Source organism: Hyaena hyaena, unplaced genomic scaffold (genome assembly GCF_003009895.1).
Source record: "Hyaena hyaena isolate Hyena2069 unplaced genomic scaffold, ASM300989v1 scaffold_1760, whole genome shotgun sequence".
NCBI classification, from domain to species: Eukaryota; Metazoa; Chordata; class Mammalia; order Carnivora; family Hyaenidae; genus Hyaena; species Hyaena hyaena.
In genome coordinates this window covers 13,764-39,262 of record NW_024082397.1, presented here as the reverse complement: position 1 = coordinate 39,262, position 25,499 = coordinate 13,764, and the positions used below count along the sequence as shown (strand labels likewise).

At 35.3% G+C, this 25,499-nt stretch overlaps 1 protein-coding gene across 6 annotated transcripts in view; it reads right to left on the bottom strand.

The window, feature by feature from the left end:
• The window catches only part of KIF20B (kinesin family member 20B), an 85,033-nt gene that overhangs the window by 50,142 nt on the left and 9,392 nt on the right, over positions 1 to 25,499 (bottom strand). For 4 of the 6 annotated variants that reach the window (XM_039224739.1, XM_039224741.1, XM_039224738.1 and 1 more), the window contains exons 5-18: positions 24,880 to 25,018; positions 24,137 to 24,321; positions 22,257 to 22,293; positions 20,932 to 21,165; positions 19,674 to 19,785; positions 18,763 to 18,834; positions 18,531 to 18,677; positions 17,693 to 17,855; positions 16,950 to 17,240; positions 12,965 to 13,104; positions 11,843 to 11,981; positions 10,750 to 10,978; positions 9,805 to 9,857; positions 8,308 to 8,427 (exon numbers count right to left, since the gene is read on the bottom strand). In XM_039224739.1, coding sequence (XP_039080670.1) covers positions 8,308 to 8,427; positions 9,805 to 9,857; positions 10,750 to 10,978; positions 11,843 to 11,981; positions 12,965 to 13,104; positions 16,950 to 17,240; positions 17,693 to 17,855; positions 18,531 to 18,677; positions 18,763 to 18,834; positions 19,674 to 19,785; positions 20,932 to 21,165; positions 22,257 to 22,293; positions 24,137 to 24,321; positions 24,880 to 25,018 — 2,061 coding nt within the window. The remainder of the gene's footprint in view (positions 1 to 8,307; positions 8,428 to 9,804; positions 9,858 to 10,749; positions 10,979 to 11,842; positions 11,982 to 12,964; positions 13,105 to 16,949; positions 17,241 to 17,692; positions 17,856 to 18,530; positions 18,678 to 18,762; positions 18,835 to 19,673; positions 19,786 to 20,931; positions 21,166 to 22,256; positions 22,294 to 24,136; positions 24,322 to 24,879; positions 25,019 to 25,499) is intronic. The other 2 variants (XM_039224742.1, XM_039224744.1) reach the window with 1 other exon arrangement.

Sequence of the window (25,499 nt, the reverse complement as noted above, 5' to 3'; positions counted from 1 at the left end):
AAAAAAAATTAAAAAAAAAAAGTACACATGGTGGAAAGTCCCAAATACCACTACGAGTAGGTAAATAAAATAACCAAAGTCTCAACAAGAGAGACCAAGAGACACCACATTCAAAGAAAACTTCCTGAACGGACAGACCTTGGACAAAGAGCTTTCTTTAATACAGCCTTACAAGCAGGTGCAGAGTGCATAACAAGATTTTAAAATTAACAAGAGACAGAAAGCTAGCCAAAATGACGAAATGGAAGAACTCTCCTCTAAAGAAATTCCAGGAAGAAATGACAGCTAAAGAGCTGCTCAAAACAGATAAAAGCAACATAACTGAACAAGAATTTAGAGCGACAGTCATGAAATTAATCGCGGGGCTTGAAAAAGACATGGAAGACATCAGAGAAACCATTGCTACGAAGACTATAGACCTTGAAAATAGGTCTATAAAATGAATTTAAAAATGCTATAAATAAGGTGCGTAATAAAATGGAGGTGGCCAATCCACAAACTGAAGAGGCAGAGAGGAGAATAGGTGAATTAGAAGACACAATAATAGAAGAAGAGGAAGCCGAGAAAAAGAGAGATAAACTGATCCAGGAACAAGAAAGGAGAGCTTGAGAGATGAGCGATACAATCAAATGGAATAATATCTGTACCATAGGAATTCCAGAAGAGGAAGAGGGAGGGAAAGGCACTGAAGGAGTCCTTGAACAATTTCACAGAGAACTTCCCCAATCTGGGGAAGGAAACAGATATTGAAATCCAAGAGGCACAGAGAACTCCCCTCAGACGTAACTTGAATTGATCTTCTGCATGACATGTCATAGTGAAACTGGCAAAATAGAAGGACAAAGAGAGAATTCTGAAAGCAGCTAGCGATAAAAGGGCCCTAACATACAAAGGGAAACCTATCAGAGTGGTTACAGACCTATCTACTGAATTTGGCAGGCCAGAAAGGAATGACAGGAAATCTACAATGTGATGAACAGGAAACATATGCAGCCAAGAATCTTCTATCCGTCAAGCCTGTCATTCAGAATAGAAGGAGAGATAAAAGTTTTCCCAAATAAACAAAAATTGAAAGAATTCATCACCACTAAACCAGCCCTACAAGAAATCCTAAGGGGGACTCTATGAGGGAAATGTTGCAAGGAACACAAGGTACCAGAGACACCACAAGCATGAATCCTACAAAGAACACAATGACTCTAAACCCATATTTTTCAATAATAACAATGAATATAAATGGACAAATGCTCCAATCAAAAGACATAGGGTAGCAGAATGGATTAAAAAAAAAAATCCATCTATTTGCTGTCTACAAGAAACTCATTTTAGACCTGAGGACACCTTCAGAGTGAGTGTAAGGGGATGGAGAAATATCTATCATGCTACTGGAAGTCAAAAGAAAGCTGGAGTAGTTACTCTTATATCATACAAGCTGGACTTTAAAGTAAAGGCAGTAACAAAGGATGAAGAAGGGCATTATATAATAATTACAGGGTCTATCCATCAGGAAGAGCTAACAATTATAAATATCTACGCACCAAATACGGGAGCACCTAAATACATAAAACAATGAATCTCGAACAGAAACAGTCTTATGGATAAGGATGTGCTAATAGCAGGGGACCTTAATACTCCACTTACAGCAATGGACAGATCAACTAGACAGAAAATCATTAAAGAAACAATGGACTTGAACAACACATTGGACCTGACGGATTTGACAGATATATTTAGAACTATATATCCTGAGGCCATGGAATTCACTTTCTTCTCAAGTGCGCATGGCACTTTCTCCAAGATAGATCACATACTGGGACATAAAGCAGCCCTCAATAAGTATAAAAGAATTGAGATCATACAATGCACACTTTCAGATCACAATGCTATGAAACTTGAAATCAACCACAGAAAAAAGTCTGGAAAACCTCCAAACACATGGAGGCTAAAGAACACCCTACTAAAGAACGAATGGACCAATCAGGCAATTAGAGAAGAAATAAAAAAAAAAATATGGAAACAAATGAAAATGAAAATACAACAATTCAAACTCTATGGGATGCAGCAAAGGCAGTCCTAAGAGGAAAGTACATTGCACTCCAGGCCTATTTCAAGAAATTAGAAAAACCACAAGTACAAAATCTAACACCACACCTAAAGGAACTAGAAGGAGAGCAACAAGAGCACCCCAAACCCAGTAGGAGAAAAGAAATAATAAAAATCAGGGCAGAAATAAATAATATAGAATCCAAAAAAACAAGTGAACAGATGAAACCAAGAGTTGGTTTTTTGAAAAAAATAAACAAAATTGACAAACCTCTAGCCAGGCTTATCAAAAAGAAAAGAGAGAGCACCCAAAAAGACAAAATCCTGAATGAAAATGGACTTTATACAACCAATCCCTCAGAAAAACAAGCAATTATCAGGGAATACCATGAAAAATTATATGCCAACAAACTGGACAACTTAGAAAAAATGGACAAATTCCTAAACACACACACACTACCAAAATTCACAAGGGAAGAGATAGAAAATCTGAACAGACCCATACCTAGTGAAGAAATTGAATCAGTGATCAAAAATCTCCCAACAAATAAGAGTTCTGGGCCAAATGGCTTCCCTGGGGAATTCTTCCAGACATTTAAAACAGAATTAATACCCATTCTTCTCAAGCTATTCCAAAAAATAGAAAGTGAAGGAAAACTTCCGGATTCATTCTACGAAGCCAGCATTACTTTGATTCCCAAGCCAGATAGACCCCAGCAAAAAAAAAAGAGAACTACAGGCCAATATCCTTGATGAATATGGATGGAAAAATCCTCAACAAGATACTTGCAAATCGAATCCAACAGCACATAAAAAGAATTACCCAACATGATCAAGTGGGACTCATTCCTGGGTTACAGGGCTGGTTCAATATTCACAAATCAATCAATGTGACACATGACATTAACAAAAGAAAAGATAAAAACCATATGATTCTGTCGATAGATGCAGAAAAAGTATTTGACAAAATACAGCATCATTCTTAATAAAGACCCTTGAGACAATTGATACAGAAGGAACTTACTTAAATATCATAAAAGCCATCTATGAGAAGCCCTCAGCCGACATCATCCTCAATGGGGAAAAACTGAGAGCTTTCCCCCTGAAATCAGGAACACGACAGGGATGTCCACTCTCACCACTGTTGTTTAACATAGTGCTGGAAGTCCTAGCATCAGCCATCAGACAACAAAAGGAAATTAAAGGCATCAGAATTGGCTAAGAAGTCAAACTCTCACGTTTTGCAGACGACATGATACTCGACACAGAAAACCCAAAAGAAGGCTAAGTTGCAAGGTATAAAATCAACATACAAAATTGATTGCATTTTTATACACCAATAATGAAGCAACAGAAAGAGAAATCCAGAAACTGATCCCATTCACAACTGCACAAAAAAAACCATAAAATACCTAGGAATAAACCTAACCAAAGATGTAAAAGATCTGTATGCTGAAAATTATAGAAAACTTATGAAGGAAATTTAAGAAGACACAGAGAAATGGAAAAACATCCCATGCTCATGGATCAGAAGAATAAATACAGTTAAGATGTCATTACTACCCAAAGCAATCTACACATTCAATGCAATCCCAATCAAAATTGCACCAGCATTCTTCTCAAAGCTAGAGAAAACTATCCTAAAATTTGTATGGAACCACAAAAGACCCCGAATAGCCAAAGTAATATTGAAGAAGAAAACCAAAACAGGAGGCATCACCATCCCAGACTTTAGCCTTTGCTACAAAGCTGTCATCATCATGACAGTATGGTATTGGCACAGAAACAGACACATAGACCAATGGAATAGAATAGAGAACTCAGAATTAGACCCACAAATGTATGGCCAACGAATCTTTGATAAATGGGAAAGGGAATCCAATGCAAAAGACAGCCTCTTTAACAGATGGTGCTGGGAGAACTGGATAGCAACATGCAGAAGAATGAAACTAGATCATTTTCTCACACCATACACAAAAATACTCAAAAAAAGGGTGCCTGGGTGGCTCAGTTGGTTGAGCGTCCGACTTCGGCTCAGGTCATGAGCTCACGGTTGTGAGTTCGAGTCCCACACTGGGCTCTGTGCTGACAGCTCAGAGCCTGGAGCCTGCTTCAGATTCTGTGTCTCCCTCTCTCTCTGTTCCTCCCCCACTCATGCTCTGTCTCTAAAAAATAAACATTAAAAAAAATTTTTTTAATAAAATTTTAAAAAACCTCAAAATGCATAAAGGACCTGAATGTGAGACAGAAAACCATCAAAACCCTAGAGGAGAAAGCAGGAAACAACCTCCTTGACCTCAACCATAGCAATTTCTTACTTGACACATCCCCAAAGGCAAGGGAATCAAGAGCAAAAATCAACTACTGGGACCTCATCAAGATTAAAAGCTTCTGCACAGCAAAGGAAACAATCAACAAAACTAATGGGCAACTGATGGAATGGGAAAAGATAGTTGCAAATGACATATCAGATAAATGGCTAGCATCCAAAATCTATAAGGAACTCACCAAACTCCACACCTGAAAAACAAATAATCCAGTGAAGAAATGGGCANAAAAGAAATGAACAGACACTCTCCAAACAGGACATCCAGATGGCCAACAGACACATGAAACGATGCTCAGTGTCCCTCATCATCTCATCATGTATCAGGGAAATACAATCCCTCATCATCTATCAGGGAAATACAAATCAAAACCACACTGAGATACCACCTCATGCCAGTCAGAGTGGCTAAAATGAAAAAATCATGAGACTCTAGATGCAGGCAAGGATGTGGAGAAACAGGCACCCTCCTACACTGCTGCTGGGAATGTAAACTGGTGCAGCCCCTCTGGAAAACAGTGTGGAGGTTCCTCACAAAATTAACAGTAGAACTCCCCTATGACCCAGCAATAGCACTGCTAGGAATTTACGCAAGGAATACAAGAGTGCTGATGCATAGGGGCACATGGACCCCAATGATCATAGCAGCACTCTCAACAATAGCCAAAACATGAAAAGAGCCTAAATGTCCATCAACTGACGAATGGATCAAGAAGATGTGGTTTATCTACACAATGGAACACTACATGGCAATGAGAAAGAATGAAATCTGGCCATATGTAGAAACATGGATGGAACTTGAGGGTGTTATGCTGAGCGAAATAAGCCAGGCAGGGGATAGATACCATATGTTTGCACGTATAGGTGGATTAGGAGAACTTAATGGAGCACCATGGGGGAGAAGAAGGGGAAAAATAGTTGGGGAGAGGGAGAGAGTCAAACCATCAGAGAGTTTTTAAATGTTGAGAACAAACTGAGGGCTGATTGGGGTGGGAGAAAGGGGAAGGCAGGTGATGGGCACAGAGGAGGGCACTTGTGGCGATGAGCACTGGGTGTTATATGGAAACCAACTTGACACCAAGCTATTTAAGAAGAATAAATAAATAAACATTAAAGAAAATTTTTAAAAATTTAAAAACATAAAAATTTAAAAAAAGATTAACAGTTTATCAGCACATACAGGTTAAGTTCCAAATGACTTTGCATTTTTTTAACATATTTACAAAAACAATATCACACGCTGTTTTAACTTCGTTGGTAACACTATCTAGAACCTATCTAAAAAGTTTATTTACAGGCAAGGCCTATTCGATTAGGAATATAGCTTATTTTATATTGCTTTTTTACTATTACTTAAACATTACTAACACACTGGTATCCAAACAAACATACTACAGAAATAAGTATAATTCTATCTTAACTTTCTAATAATTCTCTTAGAAGTTGTAGTCGCCAGTATGGCTCTCTCTCTGACTTTTCTTTTTCTTTTTTTTCTTTTCCTTCACCAAACCAAGTAAGACTTAAAATCCAAATCAAGTGATCAGAGCAACAGCATGTGGTGAATAAGAGAAGTGCTGAGAAAGTCTGGAGGCCCAGCAGTTCAATTACTGTAAAAAGTTAGGCCCGAAGTCCCAAAAGGTCTTACCTTCCCTTATTTCACAAGTCAGTTTTCTCTTCTTAATCACTATCACCACTACCCAACTATGCTTAATCAAAATTCTCATCAACTATCACCTGACTCTTCCAAGATGCTTTTCTGGTCTCTCTGCCTCCAGCCTAACTCCACCTCAATCCCATCCTACAAATTTCCAGATAAGTCACTTAAAATAAAAACTCAACTTTGCTACTCCCCTCCTTAAAATTAATGACTCCTCGGGCCACCTGGGTGACTCAGTCAGTTGAGCATCTGACTTCGGCTCAGGTCATGATCTCACAGTTCGTGGGTTCGAGCCCCACGTCAGGCTCCTGTACTAACAGCTAGCTCAGAGCCTGGAGACTGTTTCATATTCTGTATCTCCCTCTCTCTCTGACCCTCCCCTGCTCAGGCTCTCTCTCTCTCTTTTCTTTCTCTCTCAGAAATAAAAAAACATTTAAAAAAAAATTTAATGACTCCTCACTGTCCATAGAATAAAACCCTAAGTCTTTCACACAGTGTTTAAGGACTTCCACCAGCTTACCCCAACCTACCACTCCCAGACACATTTCTCACTTCTCCATGCTTTAAACTTTCTTCTTAAACAATAAATGGTTGTGCTTTCCTATACTAACTGAAAGACTTCTCACTTCCATGAGTTCGTACATTCTGATTCCTAAACCTGAAAGGCCAGACTATTTTCTTGTCCATCACAGCTACAAACTGTCCCCTTCCCCTAATTTCAACTGGCTGAATTTTAATCACCCTTTATGGCTTAACTTAATCATTTTCACCTCCAGAAAGTATTCCCTAAACCTCTACCTATTCTCTGCTTCTTGCATATACTGACTACACTGTACATTTCATTGTAATTATGTTTCTATGGTTTCTCTCTTACTGAGGAGTCATTAAGGAGACTAGTTTTTATTAACCTATATAATTCTCAAAATTTAACACACTATCTGGCACCTAGTAAATACTCAACAAATGTTTCTTGACTGAAATAAGTTTATGCTTCTTATCCTTTCTCTCTTCCTTATTACAAGGGTGCCTCTCCCAGTTAAGGTACAAAAAAAGTCAGATAGCCTGAATAATGCATCTAATAAATAACAAAAGACAGGCCTGCTACCAGAGATTAGACAGAAGGTAAGCTAGTCTTCTTATATACGTATGCAGTATCAAAAACCCACCTAATGCTGAGATGATTCAGAGAATATCGATGAGTAATGGACCTTGATTGTAAACATACAAAGGGCAGTCAACAGTCACTTTTTACAAGACATCAATCAACCTTGCCTCATCTGGTCAGAGAAAAGACATACAAAAGCACCTCCAAACAAAGCAGAGAGGTTTGGCTACTAGTTACTCATCCTATTATATGTATATATTGTGCCTTTTTTAATTCAAAAAAATAATCTAAAGGAGTTTACAATAACCAATATAAGTTTAAAATAACCAAAAATTATTGTTTAAAAAAAGGATTAAAAGGCATGCTGATTATCCTAAACTAAATATGAAATTACCTAAATTTGTATGTATAAAACCCTTAAAGGCTTTACACGGCAAACAATACATGATGTAATCTTTTAAAGAAAACATCTTTGCTATAAGCATAAGAACATTAGCAAAAATGCATATAATAAAAAAAAGCCTCTAACAAAAAAAAGAAAACATAATTCCATTGAATTTAATTTTTTTTTAATGTTCGTCTATTTACTTTTGAGAAAGAGTATGCATGCATGCGTGAGTTCAGGGGAGAGAGAGAATCCCAAAGAGGCTCTGCACTGTCAGCACAGAGTGGGGCTTGGGGCTCCAGCTCACAAACCATGAGACTGTGACCTGAACGGAAATCAAGAGTGAGATGCTTAACCAACTGAGCCACCCAGGCGGCTCCCACCTTGAATTTCATTTAAAGTTGTACATAGCGATACAGAAATACAGAAACAGTGATGGAAATCTTTATGATCTGCAGATATCTAAGCACGTTAAGTTCCATTAGCCCCAGAGCTCCCCTTCCAACTAGCTAAGGCTTACATCTCCAAGGGCTGCTCATTCTTCTCTCTCATAGGTGCCAGCATAGTCTATGGGATACTATGTTCAAAGAGGTCAAATGTTCTCTTGCAAGTTACTCAAAAATTCAGATTTGCACAATGGTAAACTGAATTTCAAAACAAAAATAACAATTCAACATTCTTAGTAAATTAATTTTAGCCATTATAAGCTATTTTAAATTATTTTATTTTGAACCAACACATATACATGTTAATGTAATTCGTAGGGCAGAAAAATAAAGTTAAATACTTACACTGCTTATAAACGTGTTTTCTGTATGAAATTTTAGGCTTTGAAATTTGTTGATTGTATCCTCTTTTTGAGCAATTATTTCTCCCAACTCTTGAATTCTTTGCTTCTGTGTAAGTATTGTCTTTCAAAAAAAAGAAAAACAGCAATGTTTAGTAAATATATTTTAGGACAGATAAAATGCAAATATGATGCAATTTTAGAACTCCTTCAAATTTTAAGACTTAGTAAAAATAACAGTAGCAACACACTAGGCATAGTATGACCTTATTTTTGTTTAAAAAATAACATACGTTTAAGTTAAAAGAAAAACAGAAAAGCAATTTAGTGAATTGGGTAAGAGGAATCTGGAATCAGACTGTCTGGGTTTGAACCCTAGCTTCTCTACCTTCTAGTTGTATGATCCTTGGCAAGTTATTTTATGTCTCTGTACAAATAAAAAATAACAGTATCTACATCATAAAGTTGTTCTGAGATGTAAAACACTTAAAAGAGTACACAATAATGTTCTATAAAAACAAATACATATGAAGTAAAAGTCTAAAAGAGATACCAAACAACTTGGTTTTTCTCATTTTTATTTAGGAGGAAGATTATGGGGGACTTTTTTATTTTCTATTTTACATAAAATTGAATTTTTACAACCAGGATCTACTATTTTTATAACTGGAAAAAATAAAGGAAAAGATTAGGAATCATTTAAACAGTAACTATAGTGATTTCAATGTACATTATTGTGGTTACTTCTTCAAATATTGGATATTAAATACCAAGATCTTATTTATGTCTAATCATATATTAAAATATTTCACTCTTTAGAAGGATGAATATAAATTGATATAACCCATGCCAGAGAAGGTAAGGCAAAATAAAAAGTTTGGAATTCATTTCAAGTGCACATATACTTGTAATTTCATATATAGACCTACCAATGTCAAATCCATCTATAACCATTTGACATGATTATCTGATCTAAAGGTACAGGGCTCCAAAGATCTTCAGAATTCAGTGCTGCACACTGATCAGGCCGTATCTCATATTTTAAAACAGTAATTTTAGGTGAAATAAACACCATTTAAATACATCAACTGACACTATGCATCTACCAAAAGAATAACACAGATCTTTATGTGCTGATGTACAATTATATCAGCATGATTTCCAAGACAACTTTTGAGGAAAGAAAATAAGATGCAAAACTAATTAACCCCATTTGTGTAAACCTTTAAAAAGATGTGTATATGTGTTGTCTATATATAAATAAATATCTTCTGATATATAAATAAATTAGCTTCTGGAAAGACTGAAGAAATTTTCTAGTTGCTATCACTAAAAAAAGGCCTGAGGGTGAAAGCACTTACAATTTCCAATTTTTCTATCACATTCATTTATTACTTTTTCTTTAATTACTTTTAAGCAAATGTACCTTGTCATAATTCATGCTCCTTCAATTGCTTAATTATTAAGTTTCTTATCAAGACAACAAAACTTGAAGTATTACCTTATTAGATTTCTCAAGCTCTTGAACCAATGAATTTACATTAATTTCTGATTCTGAAAAAATAAGAATATTAAAAATAAACATCTGAGCATCTAAAAACTATATTACTGAATAATCACTGACACATAAGCTTCTATAGTAGACCTGACACTAGTGTTACAGTCAGAAAAATGATTTTCACAGCACTAGAAGGACACCAGGACTCAGCTACTAATTCTACCACCAGAGGGCAATGTTTCTGTAAAAGCCACTTTCGAAATCCAATCCTAGGTAAAAATGAATGACACGCTAAATAGTGAAAATTTTTCTGGTATAATTTCAGAGATGAAAGGAAACTAAAACCTTTCTGGCCCACTTCATAATGTAGAGACACCACTTACCTACTATTTTCTACCCATCTTGTTTCACACAGAAAAGGGCAGAACATTTCTTCTAACTCTTTTAAAAACCAGATGACAAGACATTGTGTGTATGTCTGTGTGTGTGTGTCTGTGTGTGTGTGTGTTTGTGTGTCTGAGCTGGAATGGAGCTCCAATCTAACAAACTTAAATCCACTCCATGAGAGTTACTCTATCCCAAACTTACAAGCCCAGAGCAGAATCTACCACACTATGAGAGAACATAAAAAATATAGAACAAAATTCACAGCTCTACAATTTCCTAAGATTTCTTAATTTGCTGAAAACTAATGTTTACTTTGGTGTTTTCTGTTCTTGTTTTTGAGGGCCCACTTTCTACTAATATTAGTCTAAAGGTAAATGAAGGCAAAAAAAATTTTTTAATAGTAAATTACTACAAAGCCATGTTAAAATATTAAATGTTGCCTAGATCAAAGAATTTTCTAGTCACTACAGTAAATAAGTAAACAAGTATAAATCTCTTATACTCACCAAATGTTTTTATGTATTTATAACATCTAAATATGGATAAAATATGTCTACTTACCATTTTCTTTCTTTTTTAACTCTTCCTGGGTTTTGATTAACTCTTCTTTAGTGTTAGCTAATTCAGCTTTAACTTGATTAAGCTTTATTTCTAAACAGGCAATAGCTTCCTGGGGGTCAGCAAGAGATGCAATATATAAGTGAGCAATTTCAGCCTGTTTCTTAATATCAGTGACATCATCTTGAAGAGAATCAATAATATCTTCAATTCCTACATAATTATGTGCTTCCTAAAAATAGCAAAACCCACATGCCTAATGTTAACAGTGGCTTTCACTCTTGCAATATGGCACTAATTTAGACATTTTTAAGAAGACATAGCAAAAACTTTCACAACTTAGAATTTTTTTCAATAAATTTTATCAAAGTATCTCCAACTACTAAAAAGCTGTGTTCCATTACTCATTACTGTTTTATGGAACATGAGACATCATTTCCTATTTAAAAAACATCATAAGCTATGAGAAATCCTTCTAGAACAATTATGACTGTCAGTTCAGGTATATGTTCAGTTATATGTCTCCTAAGGCTCTGCTGGGGCAGTTCCGGAAACAAACATCCATCATCACAACTCAGACCAAGAGCCAAACCATGTCTGGGACACATAAAAAGGATTTGACACCAAGAGCCAGAACATCACCATCCTGAGCCTCTAAACTCAGTTATTAAAAAAACAAAACAAAATCAAACAACCCCCAAAAGACATCAATTGCAGTGGAAGCAGAAGAAAAGTATGTTTTCTCAACAGTAGGGAATGGTCAATCAGCCAACAAGAGCAATCCTTTTTACATGTAAATGTTTTTGTTTTAATCAGGGCAAAATTGTTTAAGATTAACAGGAATCAGACTAAAAGAAATCTACCTACAATCAATACAACTCAAAAGCAACACAAAAGGATATAAACATGACACACAGTTTCTTTCTAGTCTAATAGCTATATTTTAACTAATTGTGCTTACCTTATTAACAAAACATGCTTAAGTATAATAAAGCTACATAGTAACTTTTAATTCTAAAGTATATTAGTGTTTCTCATCACTGAGGTGGTACACTACACACAGACCAAAAACCTCATTAGACTTCAGTTAACATACTTTGTTTTCACCTTTCATGGCACAATCTTCATTTGTTGGTTCTTCTTGAGTGTCACATTTACCAACCAAATCCTTGAAGATAGCCAAACGACATTCAGCATTTTCCTCAAGTATCTCTCGTTCTTGAAGGAGAGTTTCCCTTCATAACACAAATTAATCCCATTAGGAACATAAAAGCATGACTTTGTGTTTTTCTTCTAAATTTCTAAGATTAAGGACACATGCACCCCTGTGTTTATTGAAGCATTATTTACAATAGCCAAGCTATGGAGGCAGCGCAAGTGTCCATCGACAGATAAATGGATAAAGAAGATGTGGTGTGTGTTTACACATACACACATATACATATATACATGCATATATACACGTGCGTGTGTGTGTGTGTACACACACACACAATGAAATACGGAATGGAATAAAAAAGAATGAAATCTTGCCATATGCAACAACCCGAATGGAGCCAGAGGGTATAATGCTAAGCTAACTAAGTCAGGGAAACACAAATACCATATGATCTCACTCATACGTGGAATTTAAAAGCAAAACAAACGAGCAAAGGGAAAACAAAGGTAAATCAAGAAACAGATTCTTAACTATACAGAACTGATGGTTACCAGAGAGGAGGTGGATGGGGGCATGGGTCAAATAGATGATGGGGATTAATAAGTACATTTATCAGGGCACCTGGGTGGCTCAGTCGGTTAAGCATCCGACTTCAGCTCAGGTCACGATCTCGCAGTCCTCAGATTCAAGCCCTGCATCAGGCTCTGTGCTGACAGCTCAGAGCCTGGAGCCCACATCAGATTCTGGGTCTCCCTCTCTCTGTACTCCCCGGCTCATACTCCAGCTCTCTCCCCCAAAAATAAATTAATTTAAAAAATAAGTATATTTCTCATGACAAAAAAATAAATTTCTAAGATTAAATATATTGTAAATTAAAAGCAAAATTTAAATCATTCATGTACAATTCAGAATCAATGTCAGGATTAGCAACAGCACTTTCAAGGAACTAGAAAGGTCAGAATTCAGAAGCCACTTAATATTAAAAAAGTAAATAACTTTAAAATATTCTGAACAAATAATATTCTCAATTTTTACTAGGACATGAAAGCAATAACTTACTTAAAGTCAGCTTCCCGTTGAGCTAAATATTGAGTAAACTCCTGTGTAACTTCATCACGAATTTTAAATTCCAAAGTTAACTTTTCTTTTCTTTCAGTTATCAGTTTTTTCTTCAAGTCTTCTATTAAATCCAACAGTTTCTAAAACATAAATATTAAAATCCTAAGAACAAATATATCCCAAGGGAAATATTACTGTCCAAGCATTCAAAAATAATGCTTCATTTAGTTGACTATAATTATGGATCCTTTTAATAATAATATTCTCACTGAAAATTACGTATTTGGATGGACTCATAAATCTGAAAAACCTCTCTACAGTTTAAAAATACACTTAGAGGGGCGCCTGGGTGGCTTAGTCGGTTAAGCGTCCGACTTTCGCTTAGGTCATGATCTCGCAGTTCGTGGGTTCGAGCCCCGCATCGGGCTCTGTGCTGACTGCCAGCTCAGAGCCTGGAGCCTGTTTCAGTCTGTGACTCCCTCTCTCTCTGACCCTCCCCTGCTCACGCTCGCTCGCTCTCTCTCTCTCCTAGAAATAAATAAAAAATATTAAAAAAATAAAAATAAAATATAAATAAATAAATAAAAATACACTTAGAGTAACTCAGATGTCTCACTGTGTGACTACGCTAAGAAAGAAAGTAGAGAAAAAAAGCTGAAGATCCATATACACCAGGAACTACTCTGGGGAGGTCATATTTGATGGTTTTCAATCCACAAAACCTTCTGGGAGCTTGGTAGCAGCATCCATACTTTGTAGGTGGGGAAAAAAAGGACCAGGTCTGTGGAAAGTCGTAAAGGCTGGATTTTAAATTAGTTAAGAGCTAAACCCTAATTGTTACATAGTTTCTAAGAACCCCCAAACACATTCCAAAATGGAAAAAAGAGATGTTTCATTAACCCATTTGGTGAACAACAACTCCAAGACCTTGGAAAAAGCATAATTATGTAAATATGGACAGTGAATAAATAAAGCAATTAACATTTGACATGGCCAGTATAGATCTGTAATAAAACATTGTAGCATACCAGCCTGGTATTCTTCAGGTTTCTACTTAAATTTTCTCAACAACAAACTAACTAATAAACTCTCTCAAAACTACAGATCTTTCAATGTCTCAATTTGATACTGAAAATATTTCCATAAATATTCCAACTTTGAAATTCTGCTTCTAAGAACCTATAATGAGGAAATACTTCTATAACAGGACTCAGGGTTTTGGCTGTGAAAATGGTTATCACAGTGTTTTTGTTTTATTTAAGCGGTTATACTTAATTAAAGGAAAAGTGAAACCCAACTCAATAGTTAAAAAAAATTGGCTCAATTATGGCACAATGATACAGAAACCTACTGTAATGAACAATGACTTATATTAATAATTCACATTTTGCACGATTTCTTTTTAAGTGAAGAAAGGATACAAAAGACTAACGTATAGGGGTGTCTGGGTAGCTCAGTCGGTTAAGCATCCAATTTTGGCTCAGGTCACAATCTCACCATTCGTGAGTTCAGGTCTGACATCAGGTTCTCGGCTGTCAGCACAGAGCCTGCTTTGGATCCTCTGTCCCTCTCTCTCTCTCCCCCTCCCCCGCTCACACTTTCCCTCTCTTTCAAAAATAAATCAAAAAATAATTAAAAAACAAAAGAGTGATGTATAGTAAAAATCCATTAATATGAGCAGTATGTAAACAGATCTTTATAGTTTCCCTCTTTTCTTTTTCCAGATTCCACCATGATTAAATAATACTTTTATAATTTCAAACAACCATATTTTCCACTCTTTATTTTTTAAAATGTTCATTTATTTATTTTGAGGGAGAGAGAGAGAGAGATATCATGAACCAGCAGATCATGACCTGAGCCAAAATCAAGAATCAGACGTGGGGCATGTGGATGGCTAAGTAGGTTAAGTGTCTGACTTTAGCCTAGGTCATGATCTTGCAATTCCTGAGTTCAAGCCCCACATTGGGCTCTGTGGTGACAGCTCAGAGGCTGGAGCCTGCTTCGGATTCTGTCTCCCTCTCTCCACCTTTCCCCCACTTGCTCTGTTTCTCTCTCTCTCTCAAAAATAAATAAACATTAAAAAAATATTACAGAGGCACCTGGTGGCTCAGTAGGGTAACCATCAGACTTTAGCTCAGGTCATGATCTCATGGTTTGTCACTTCAAGTCCCACGTCAGGCTCTGTGCTTACAGCTTGGAGCCTGGAGCCTGCTTCGGATTCTGTGTCTCAGTCTCTCTCTCCCTGCCCCTCCTCAACTTGTACTCTGTCTCTGTCACTTAAAAATAAAATAAATAAATAAATAAATAAATAAATACACACCACTGTTCAATTTTATGTATTTACCGTAAATGTAAGACAACCAACTATCGTGTTTTTGAAGAAACAGAATTGGTAGTGGGTAGACACTCTGAGTGCTTGTATGTGACTGCAAAGTAAGTTTGGTGGATTATGCTAAAATCACTGAGTGAAAGGGTACTGGGGAACAAGATATTCACATGGTCTCAAAGTATCATCCCACAGATGATACTTTTACAATGAAAAGAGATCTGAAAAATAATACCTTAACCAAATTAGCAAAACTTAGCATCACCAAGAATGGGCAAGTCAGACATCATGTGTCTGCAGATAGGACACAAATGGAAAATTCACAACTTGACCTAAATAATAGGATGTGTGAAGTGTAAAATCTGAATCATGAGGAAACAATCAGAGAAATTGGGATTGAGGCTATTCTGTAAGACAATTAGCCTCAACTTCTCAAGAGAATCATTGTTAGATTACAAATAACTAAAGAAACATACCAATCAAAAGCAATGTGTTAACTTTAGTTGAAGATCAAACACATAATGGTGGGGCACCTGGGTGGTTCAGTCAGTTAAACATCGACTCTTAATTTCAGCTCAGGTCACAATCTCATGGTTCATGAGGTCGAGCCCCACATCAGACTCTGTACTGACAGCCCTAGCCTGCTGGCTCTCTGCCCTTCCCCTGCTCAAGCATACAAGCATGCACATGCACACAAGCATGGGCGCATGTGCTCTCTCTCAAAATATAATTTTATTTAAAAAAATGACTATAAAGGACATACTGGGACCACTGAAGAAATCTCAAAATGGACAGTACAACAGATTATATTATTATGTCAGTGTTAAATTGCCTCGGTGTGAAAATAGTGTTGTGATCATATGAAATGTCTACATTGTTAGGAAATACATGCTGAAGTAGTTAGTTGTAAGGGGTCATTATGTCTACATCTTGTTTCCAATGGTACCAGCAAAAAAAATGTGCATTCACATACACAGAGAATTAAACATGGTAAAATGTTAATAACTGGCAAATTCATGTGAAGTATAAGTGGGTTTTCATTGTACTAGTCCATCCAGGTTTTAAGTTTTTCAAAATATAAAGTTGAGGGGCACATGGACGACTTAACAGTTAAGTGTCTGACCTTGGCTCAGGTCATGATCTTACAGTCGTGAGTTTGAGGCCCACACTGGGCTCCAAAGCCTGGAGTCTGTTTCAGATTCTATATCCCTCCCTCTCTCTGTCCCTCCCCCATTCCTGCTCTGTCTCTGTCTCTCAAAAACAAATAAGTGTTGGGGCACCTAGGTGGCTCAGTCGGTTGAACATCTGGCTTCGGCTCAGGTCATGATCTCATGGTTTGTGAGTTCGGGGCCTGCGTCAGCCTCTGTGCTGTCAGTCAGCTCAGAGCATGGAGCCTGTTTCAGATTCTTTATCTTCCTCTCTCTCTAACCCTCCACTGCTCATGCTGTCTCTCTCTCTCAAAAATATATAAAAAACATTAAAAAAAATTTTTTATTAAATAAATGTTAAAAAAATTAAAATATTAAAAAATGTATATAAAGTTGAGATACATAAAAATTTTAGCATATTGTTGAAAAAACTGGGAGAGCCATAAGTATTTTATAACTTTCATAATAATAATAAGCAAGCTTAGAAATATGAGTTCTTAATACATACCTTCTTCTCTTCATGGCTAATGAAAGCCTTATCTTCCTCCAATGTTTTATCTAGATCTTCATCAGTAAGTTCACTTTCCACACTTTGGTTTTCTTCACCTTTTTCTAGACCCTCAATTATATCTTCATCTTCCACCAGGTCTTCGAGGCTACTTTCCCATGAAATTGTGGATCTTTTTACATTTAATATTTTATTAACTGAATTATTAATGTCTAGTGATACATCTTGAGAAGACTTGACAGGACCAAAGGCTTTCTCTTGAGAAGAATTTAAAATGTCTGGAACACAAACCTATAAAAATATCCAATGTGACTTTTAAAACAGAAAAGGAAAAACTGCCAACTAAAAAAGAAATCCATAAATTTAAGTCAAATAATAATTTTAGTATTTAAAACAGACCTATCTATGCAAACATACAAGGACTCCTAGCAGAAGGGCTTCTTGATTAACCATGAAATGAACCAGACAGATGGCAGAGCAGACAATTCATGGCAATAATACTCGTAATTTGTAATGAGTGTGTATTATTAACACTTACTACTAAGGTTATTTTAATATTTGCAGGGGGAAACTTTCAATCTTTTAAATGTCCTCTGACTTGATCAAATATTCATATTTTTAATTTTCTATTATTTCCCAGGTTTGCAGTTGTAAGTACAAAACGGAATAGCTACACCAAGAAAAAATGGTTCATATTCTAATAAGAAACTTAATAAATTCTTCAGAAACTTGAATATATTTACTTTTTGTGCAATGGCTGAGAATTTCAACACATTGAGGGTTTCATCATAAGCAAAATAACACTGGCTGATGTTGACAATCATGCATATTTTCCCTTTACCATTAAAAAAACTTTGAAAATAGTGAGTCAGTTTACTTTCCCGGAAAGGCACATGCTGTTGAAACCTATGGAAAAAATTTTCAAAAAACTGTAAGTTAAAACAAATCTCACAAAGTCACAATGCTGATAAAATTTACAAAGAAATAATTAATCTAGCTATCATAGACTTAAACTCTAAGTTAGTGTTTAGTTCTGCCTATAAAAGTCATTTTCTGTTCATGTTCTTTTCTTTAAATACTGCTACTAATACGAATACTAACAATAACTCAGTATGCCAAATGTTAAGAAAATCACATTGAACTTGGTTATGTTTTCTAGGGTAAAGCAATTATACAATATATGCCATGAAACACATTAACTAAAAATGAAGGCTATTTACAATTTACTAGGCCTAACGTGGTAATTAATACAGATATCTATCACATCTAGAACACAATGCATTAGTAAGAATAAAGTGGTTTTAGATGCTAAACCAGGATCCTAAGAAGATTATCTAGTGTCTGTTGATGTATATTTGCTATGGAAAATACTGTGCTTACTTGATGAGTCCCTGGCATCAACTAACATTATTTTTTATTTCAATTTTTTAATCCAAGAACTCTAAGTATTTCAATTGTAATCCCTATATAGTCATCACGTAAGAAGCAGGTTAAAAACAAAAAAGAACTTTCTAAACCTTGAGTTGGAAGCTTAAATATTTTAACACTTAATATGCTAATAGCATTTTCAGCAACACTTACTTTGACTTTTCACTGTTTTTTAAAACATTGATACACTTTCCCAGAGTCAATAAAGAAGTATTGATGTTCCCGGTCTCTCTTAACCTTTCCCCTTCATTCTGTGTCTTCATGCTTCTTTCTGAACCAGCCAGATCACATAAACACAATCTGAATTAAAAACAAAAACAAAACTATGAAAAGTTCTTCCAAATGAAATTCAAAATAATTAGAGTTTAAAGAATGCTCGACTTACTCACTGACTCGCATTACACGAGGCGTTTCAGAATCTTCAATATGTAATATTCTAATAGTGAATATGCTGTGACTAAAATATATAAAAATCAAATGTTATCTTTCATTTTTAATTTCTGCATTCTGTATGGGTGAAACTAGCATCTAAATTGACAACTATTTACACCCTCATACAAGCCATACCTCCAGCACTGCATTTTCCAACTAGTTGCCAGATATTTCAATCCAATGTTGCATTGTCACCTAAATACCGAACTGCCTAAAATCATACATCTTATCTTTCATTTGGCCCCAAATTCCTTGAATCCTCTCCTTCTCTTAACACTCCAACTTCTATTAGTGGAATCATTTACAATAAAATTTCAATTTGAAACTTGCAAAGACCATATTATTAGTTAAAATGGTACATATACTGCTAATCTTCTACCGAAAGCAAAGTATACATTTGGCCCAAATGCAGGCTTATCTGGACCAAATACTGTCTGTATGCCACACCAAGTATGGGAGTCAGGGCTCTTTCCCCCTTAAGAGACAACCTGTTTTAAATATCGCACTGCTTCAACTTTTTCCTTTTGTCTCTCATGTCCCAAGCCCTTCCCTTAAATATATCATTCAACCTTGAGATGTATATTGTAGGCAACTCTTAAAATAGAGCTTAGATATTCATATAAAGAGTAAAAATATCTAAGAGACTTTGTGCAAATGAGTAAATTTCATATTGGAACAAGAAATAGTCCTGATAATCTTCTGTGTTTTAGTGCTCTTCAGTTAACAAGAATATTTTTTATGCCTATGAATTCATCTAACCTATCAGAGAGACTACAGCCCATTTCAATCTTAAATTAGTTGTATTTACAATAGCACAGAATAGCCTGGGTGCTTCAAGCTAACACCACAGTGTTTCTTCTTTACCTTCTACTAGAAGCATTGTTCAGCTTTGTGAAGGCAACACTCTGGTGCTTTATTCCTAGTTTTAAAAGTCTATATGCTTCTTTGGAATCAGATACTTGAATCCATTGTAGATCTTTAAAAAACAAAGAGGACACATATCAACTTATAAAAACATAGCATTTGTTGTACAATGTAATTTCTACAGAGATTTGTAACCTCTGTTCTCAAAGACATAGAGTGAAGTTTTTAAATTTTTTTTTTAAAGTTTATTTATTTTGAGAGCGAGACAGAGAGTATAAGTGGAGGAGGGGCAGAGAGAGAGAAAGAGAGGCTCCCAAGCAGGCTCTGCATTGTTAGCACAGAGCCCAATGCAGGGCTCAATCTCATGAAGCATGGGGCCATTACCTGAGCTGAAATCAAGAGCTGGATGCTTAACTGACTGAGCCCCAGGTGCCCCTAAGATGAAATCTTTTAATAAGATAATTCCCCTACGTGGAATCTACTCAGCTATTCCATATTCCACTAGCAAAGTGAAACACAAGAGGGGGATATTATAATTACTTTCTAATATTTAAGTTATACAAACACAGACAAAAGTTTTCCAAAACTAGGCCAAAGGGAAAATTAAAAATAGAAGAGATTCCTTAGAATTAAACGTCTAGGAAAAAATGAAAAAGACAGAAGACACAGCACACTAGGGATTACCCCTACAAAAATACCTAGATGTGAGACACTGCAGGTTGCAATTCATTAGTGAATCATTAAGTCAAATTTAGAGTCAACACCAGCAATTTATAAAAATGAAGTGAAATATAGAAAACACCAAAGTGCATTGCCTGTACTAAGGGTAAATATAATTCATGAAACTTCTGAGTTGTAAATATACGTGTATGTATGTATACATACAACTACTAGGTCATAATGTTAATATATGTAAGTACTTCCTACTTTGAGTAGTGGTTTTAAAAGGTTGGAAAAACGCACTATGGCAAACTCCAATGTTTGTGCACTGCCACAAAGCAGAATAATGTGAATACCAGAACACAGCTTCACCCCCCCCACCCCCAAAACCCCTGCAATGATACTCAAGGAAAAACCTATTAACATTGACCTCTTACATTCAGGTTTGATTAAATGCCAAAACATGCCTGCAAAGTACAAACTTCTCTTATTACGTTGATGTTAAAAATTAATATAAAAATTTTCCATCTCCAGTTTGCTATAACAAAGTCTAGAAAGAAACTTCTAGCAATAAAATAAAAAGCATTCATTACTATACCTTTTATAAAAGAATAGCCCTTTACATCTTGCGAAAGGCGTAGCATCTTTCTCTTTTGGAACTTAGATGATGCAGGAACAAACAAGTCATAAATACATTCATTGTAAATCTCAAAGAAAGAAACCCACACAGAAAATTTTATATTATTATTATTATCCATATTCAAACTGGCTTGTTCACAATCTTTCATGGATTCTTCACACTCTGGGATATTCAAAGAGTTTGTTAAACTTCCTACAAAAAATAAAAAAGGATAATCACAAAATTAAGAAATAGAATAAAAATGAAGTAAGTCAGACCAAGACTTTTGGACTTGAAAAAACTAAATATTCTTAATCTTTATTTTATTATTTTTTTTAAAGAGAGAGCAAAAGAGGGGCGCCTGGGTGGCTTAGTCGGTTAAGTGTCCGACTTTCGCTTAGGTCATGATCTCTCGGTTTGTGGTTTCGAGCCCCGCTTCTGGTTCTGTGCTGACTGCCTGCTCAGAGCCTGGAGCCTGTTTCGGAGTCTGTGACTCCCTCTCTCTCTGACCCTCCCCTGCTCACGCTCTCTCTCTCTCTCTCTCCTAGAAATAAAGAAAAAACATTAAAAAAAAAATTTAAAAAAAAAATAAAGAGAGAGCGAGAGAGCAGGGAAAGGGGCAGAGAGAGAAAGAATCCCCAGCAGGCTCTCTCTGTCAGTGTAGACACAGGGTAGAAGGGGGGGGGATGAGGGGGAAGGGGACAGGGAGAGAGAATCCCCAGCAGGCTCTCTGCTGTCTGCAGACACAGGGCAGAGGGGGTGGGGAGGGGGAAGGGGGGAAGGGGAAAGGGAGAGAGAATCCCCAACAGGCTCTCTGCTGTCAGCGCAGACATGGGACTCAAACTCATAAACTCACAAACTGTGACATTATGAACTGAGTCAAAATCCAGACTCTGACACTTAATCAGCTGAGCCAACCAGGCACCCAAGTAGCCTTAATCTTTTATTCAGCAACATTAAACAGTTTTTTGACCAACAAAATTTATATTAACCAAAGCTTGGCTTCTTTCTTTTTCTTTCTGAAAAAATGCCAATAAACCAAATTGAAGTTACAGGTAAAGGACAAAGGAAAAATAGTAGCTCTCTTGAATTCTACATAAGAGTTACAACTGAAAGGGATTCTCTGTGATATTAAATCCAAATAAAACTTTACGGTGATTGATATTTCATATAGTTTTGTACCATTTTCCAAGAATTACTATCTCATTAAAAAAATTAAATTGCTAGAACTTATGCAAAAATTAAAAGCTATTCAAATATATTTCACAAAATCAACATTTGAAAAGTGAGAAAAGAAACCTTACCATGAAGAGCATCATAACTGTCATTTTGCATCACAACCTAAAAAGGAACAATTTTTTTAAGTTAAAAACCATTTTTAATTAAGGTTAAATAACCAGTGTATTAATTATCTATCCATAGAAGTCACCCATGAAACCACAACCTTTCATCTACTCAATTCAACCTTCTATTAATTCTTCATCCTCATTAAATAATACATTCTCATAATAGGAAATCTGGGATACTAGAGAAGAATATTAAAAAGAATACTGTCAGGGCACCTAGGTGGTTCAGTAGGTTAAGTGACCGACTTTGGCTCAGGTCATGATCTCGCACTCCGTGAGTTCAAGTCCCATGTCGGGCTCTGTGCTGACAGCTCAGAGGCTGGAGCCTGCTTCGGATTCTGTGTGTGTGTGTCTCTCTCTCTCAAAATTAAATAAACATTAAAAAATTTTTTAAATAAATAAATAAAAATAAAAAGAACATCATCATATATGATCTGTCACTTAGAGGCAATTACTATTATTATTTTAATATGTTTTTCTGCTCTTTTCCCCACACTTGTTACCTTGAAAGCTTTTACTTTTACTTGCTATAATTAAAAATTATTTGTAAATATTTGGTGGCTGTATAACTGGATAGATGTAAAATGTCTTAATTATTCCCCTATTATTGAACACTTAGACTATTTACCAATTTTTGCCAGTAAAAATAATACTAAAATAAATACCTCAATTTGTTATTTTTTTCTTCTGCATTCTAATTATTTCCTTAGGATATATTCCTAAATCAGAATAGTGGATGAAAAGATAATGAAAATTTTTTTCTTCCTAGAAGAAAACGTGCTTTCTAAAAACACAGTTTACAATCAATGTATGAAAGCAGGATTTCATTTTTTAAATATTGACAATTTCATAGCAAAATAATGTTTTAACCGAATAACTCATTAGGGAAATTTTTCATTATTGACTTTAATTTTCTCTAAGAATTACCTGTGCAATCATCTACTAATCTCCATAATTTTTATTTATACTAGTTTACTTTCAGAGATCATAATCATGGATTCTGAACTTTAAACTCCACTGAGCAAAAATCAAAACATATGAAGATATATGCAACTATACATATGACTGTGATTGTGTATATACAGAGATATACAGAAAGCTCTACATACAGATATTGTTTTAGAAAAGAATCAAAAATGATACTTTCCAACCTGCTATTGTGATCTTCTCTTTAGAAATAAAGTCACAAGAAATTTTCTGTTTATATTTCTCACATTTCCTTGTTTAGATTTTGCGTGTACAAAATATTTTTACAATAAAAAAATTTTTTTTAATTTCAGAGAGAGAGAGAGCATGCAAGTGGCAGAGAGGGGCAAAGGGAGAAAGAAAGAATCTATTTTTGTTTGTTTGTTTGTTTTGAGAGAGACAGAGAGAGAAAGAGAGGGGCGGAGATAGAGGGATAAAGAGAATCCCAAGCAGGCTCTGCACTGTCAGCACAGAGCCTCACATGGGCCTCAATCTCATGACTCTGGGATAATGAGCTGAACCAAAACCAAGAGTTGGATACTCAACTGACTGAATCATCCAAGCACCCTAAAAAGAACTTTTTTAATCATTACATAAAGTACAGTACCATTTCTACAACAATTGAAAGAAATTTCAGAACCATTTACATTTGTATTGTTTAAACATTTCGGCCATTTCTACAACATAAAGCAAGGAGAAAAAAACTTCAAACAAGGTTATAATCCTTTTCTAAAAAAGAAAGACAACAATCATCACCACCACGACCACCACCACCGCCGCTGCAAAATATTCCAGTATAGACTGAAACAAACTAAAGAGCTTATAAAAGGTCATGACGTATATATATTTCACATACTAGACTATTTCCATACCTCTTTAATTTGCCGAAGCATTGCAACTTTACTAGCAACCTCTTCTTTCTCTTGGTCTGGTGATAACCGTAAGAATTCTCTAGATCTATGTGGTTTAAGGTTCATCTTTGTATACAGTCTTTCCTGAAGACTATCAAATAATACATTCAAAGTTCGCGGCAGAATACCAATATTTTCTTCTGTGCCTGTGAAAAGAATTTTTGTTTTATATTCTCTCAGAGTATTAGCAAAGTGGAAACATTCCTGTATTACCAAGTCTCCTTTTCTATCACCAATAGGCAAGAATAAACATCTAAGACAAAAGTGAAAAAGTTGCAGCATTACTCAGTTTTCTATCACTTTGGTCTTCATTGTAATAGACATTTTATCAGCTATTATACTGATGCACAACTTGAAATTTTACATTCAGATCAGGCCATAAGATTCACAATCACCCATACTCACAAATTAGAAAAGTAAAATGAAATATAAAATGCTTCTCTGGTTACCCATGCTTAGTTCACTATGTCACATAAATCTTTTTTCCAAATTTTTATCATCTAATTCTCCATCATATGGGTAAAGTAATTTCCCAAATGAATTAAATCAATCTTAATCAAAAGCTATCAGCAATACACATTCACTATATTAGTATTAAAATTAGAGCAAATGTTCTAGGTAATGGAAACATAACTACATACAAGTATTATAAAAATGAGTGAATATTACTGCTTTTTTCCTTTCCAGCAAAAATAATAGTTTACCTTGAAATGTGTATGTTTTTCCTGAATTGGTTAGCCCGTATGTAAAAATCAGCCGACTCTGTCCTTTCAAGAGGTCTTTTACTGGCTGCATAATGCAACCCTGGAAAAACTCCTTCTGTGTAGTTTCTGGGCCAAAAACCTAAACAAGCATTTTTTAAAACAAGTCTTTTTAGAAAATTCAAGTAAATTTTTACAATGAGTTCTATCCTGTAACTCATGTTTTTAAAAACTTTTAAGTTTATTTATTTATTTATTTAAGTAATCTCAACACCCAGCCTGGGGCTCAAACTCATGACCCCGAGATCAAGAGTTTGTACTACCCCAAATGAGCCAGCCAGACGCCCCTTGTATTTTATAAATTTAAAACATTTCTTTTACAAGATTCATTCTTAAGGTAGCTGCCATATCTCCAACTCCCACAAAGATACATGATAGTTTAACTACTTCAGGAAGTTTTCAAGATAGAAATCTGACCTAGTCAATCAAGTTTTCATCTAAATTTTGGAAAGAACATCTCCTTAAAGATTAAAAATTTATACAACAATTTATTCACTTCCAATTATATGCGTACAAACCTCAAATCTGAGTTCTACTCTTAAGAAAAAAATACCAATGCCAAC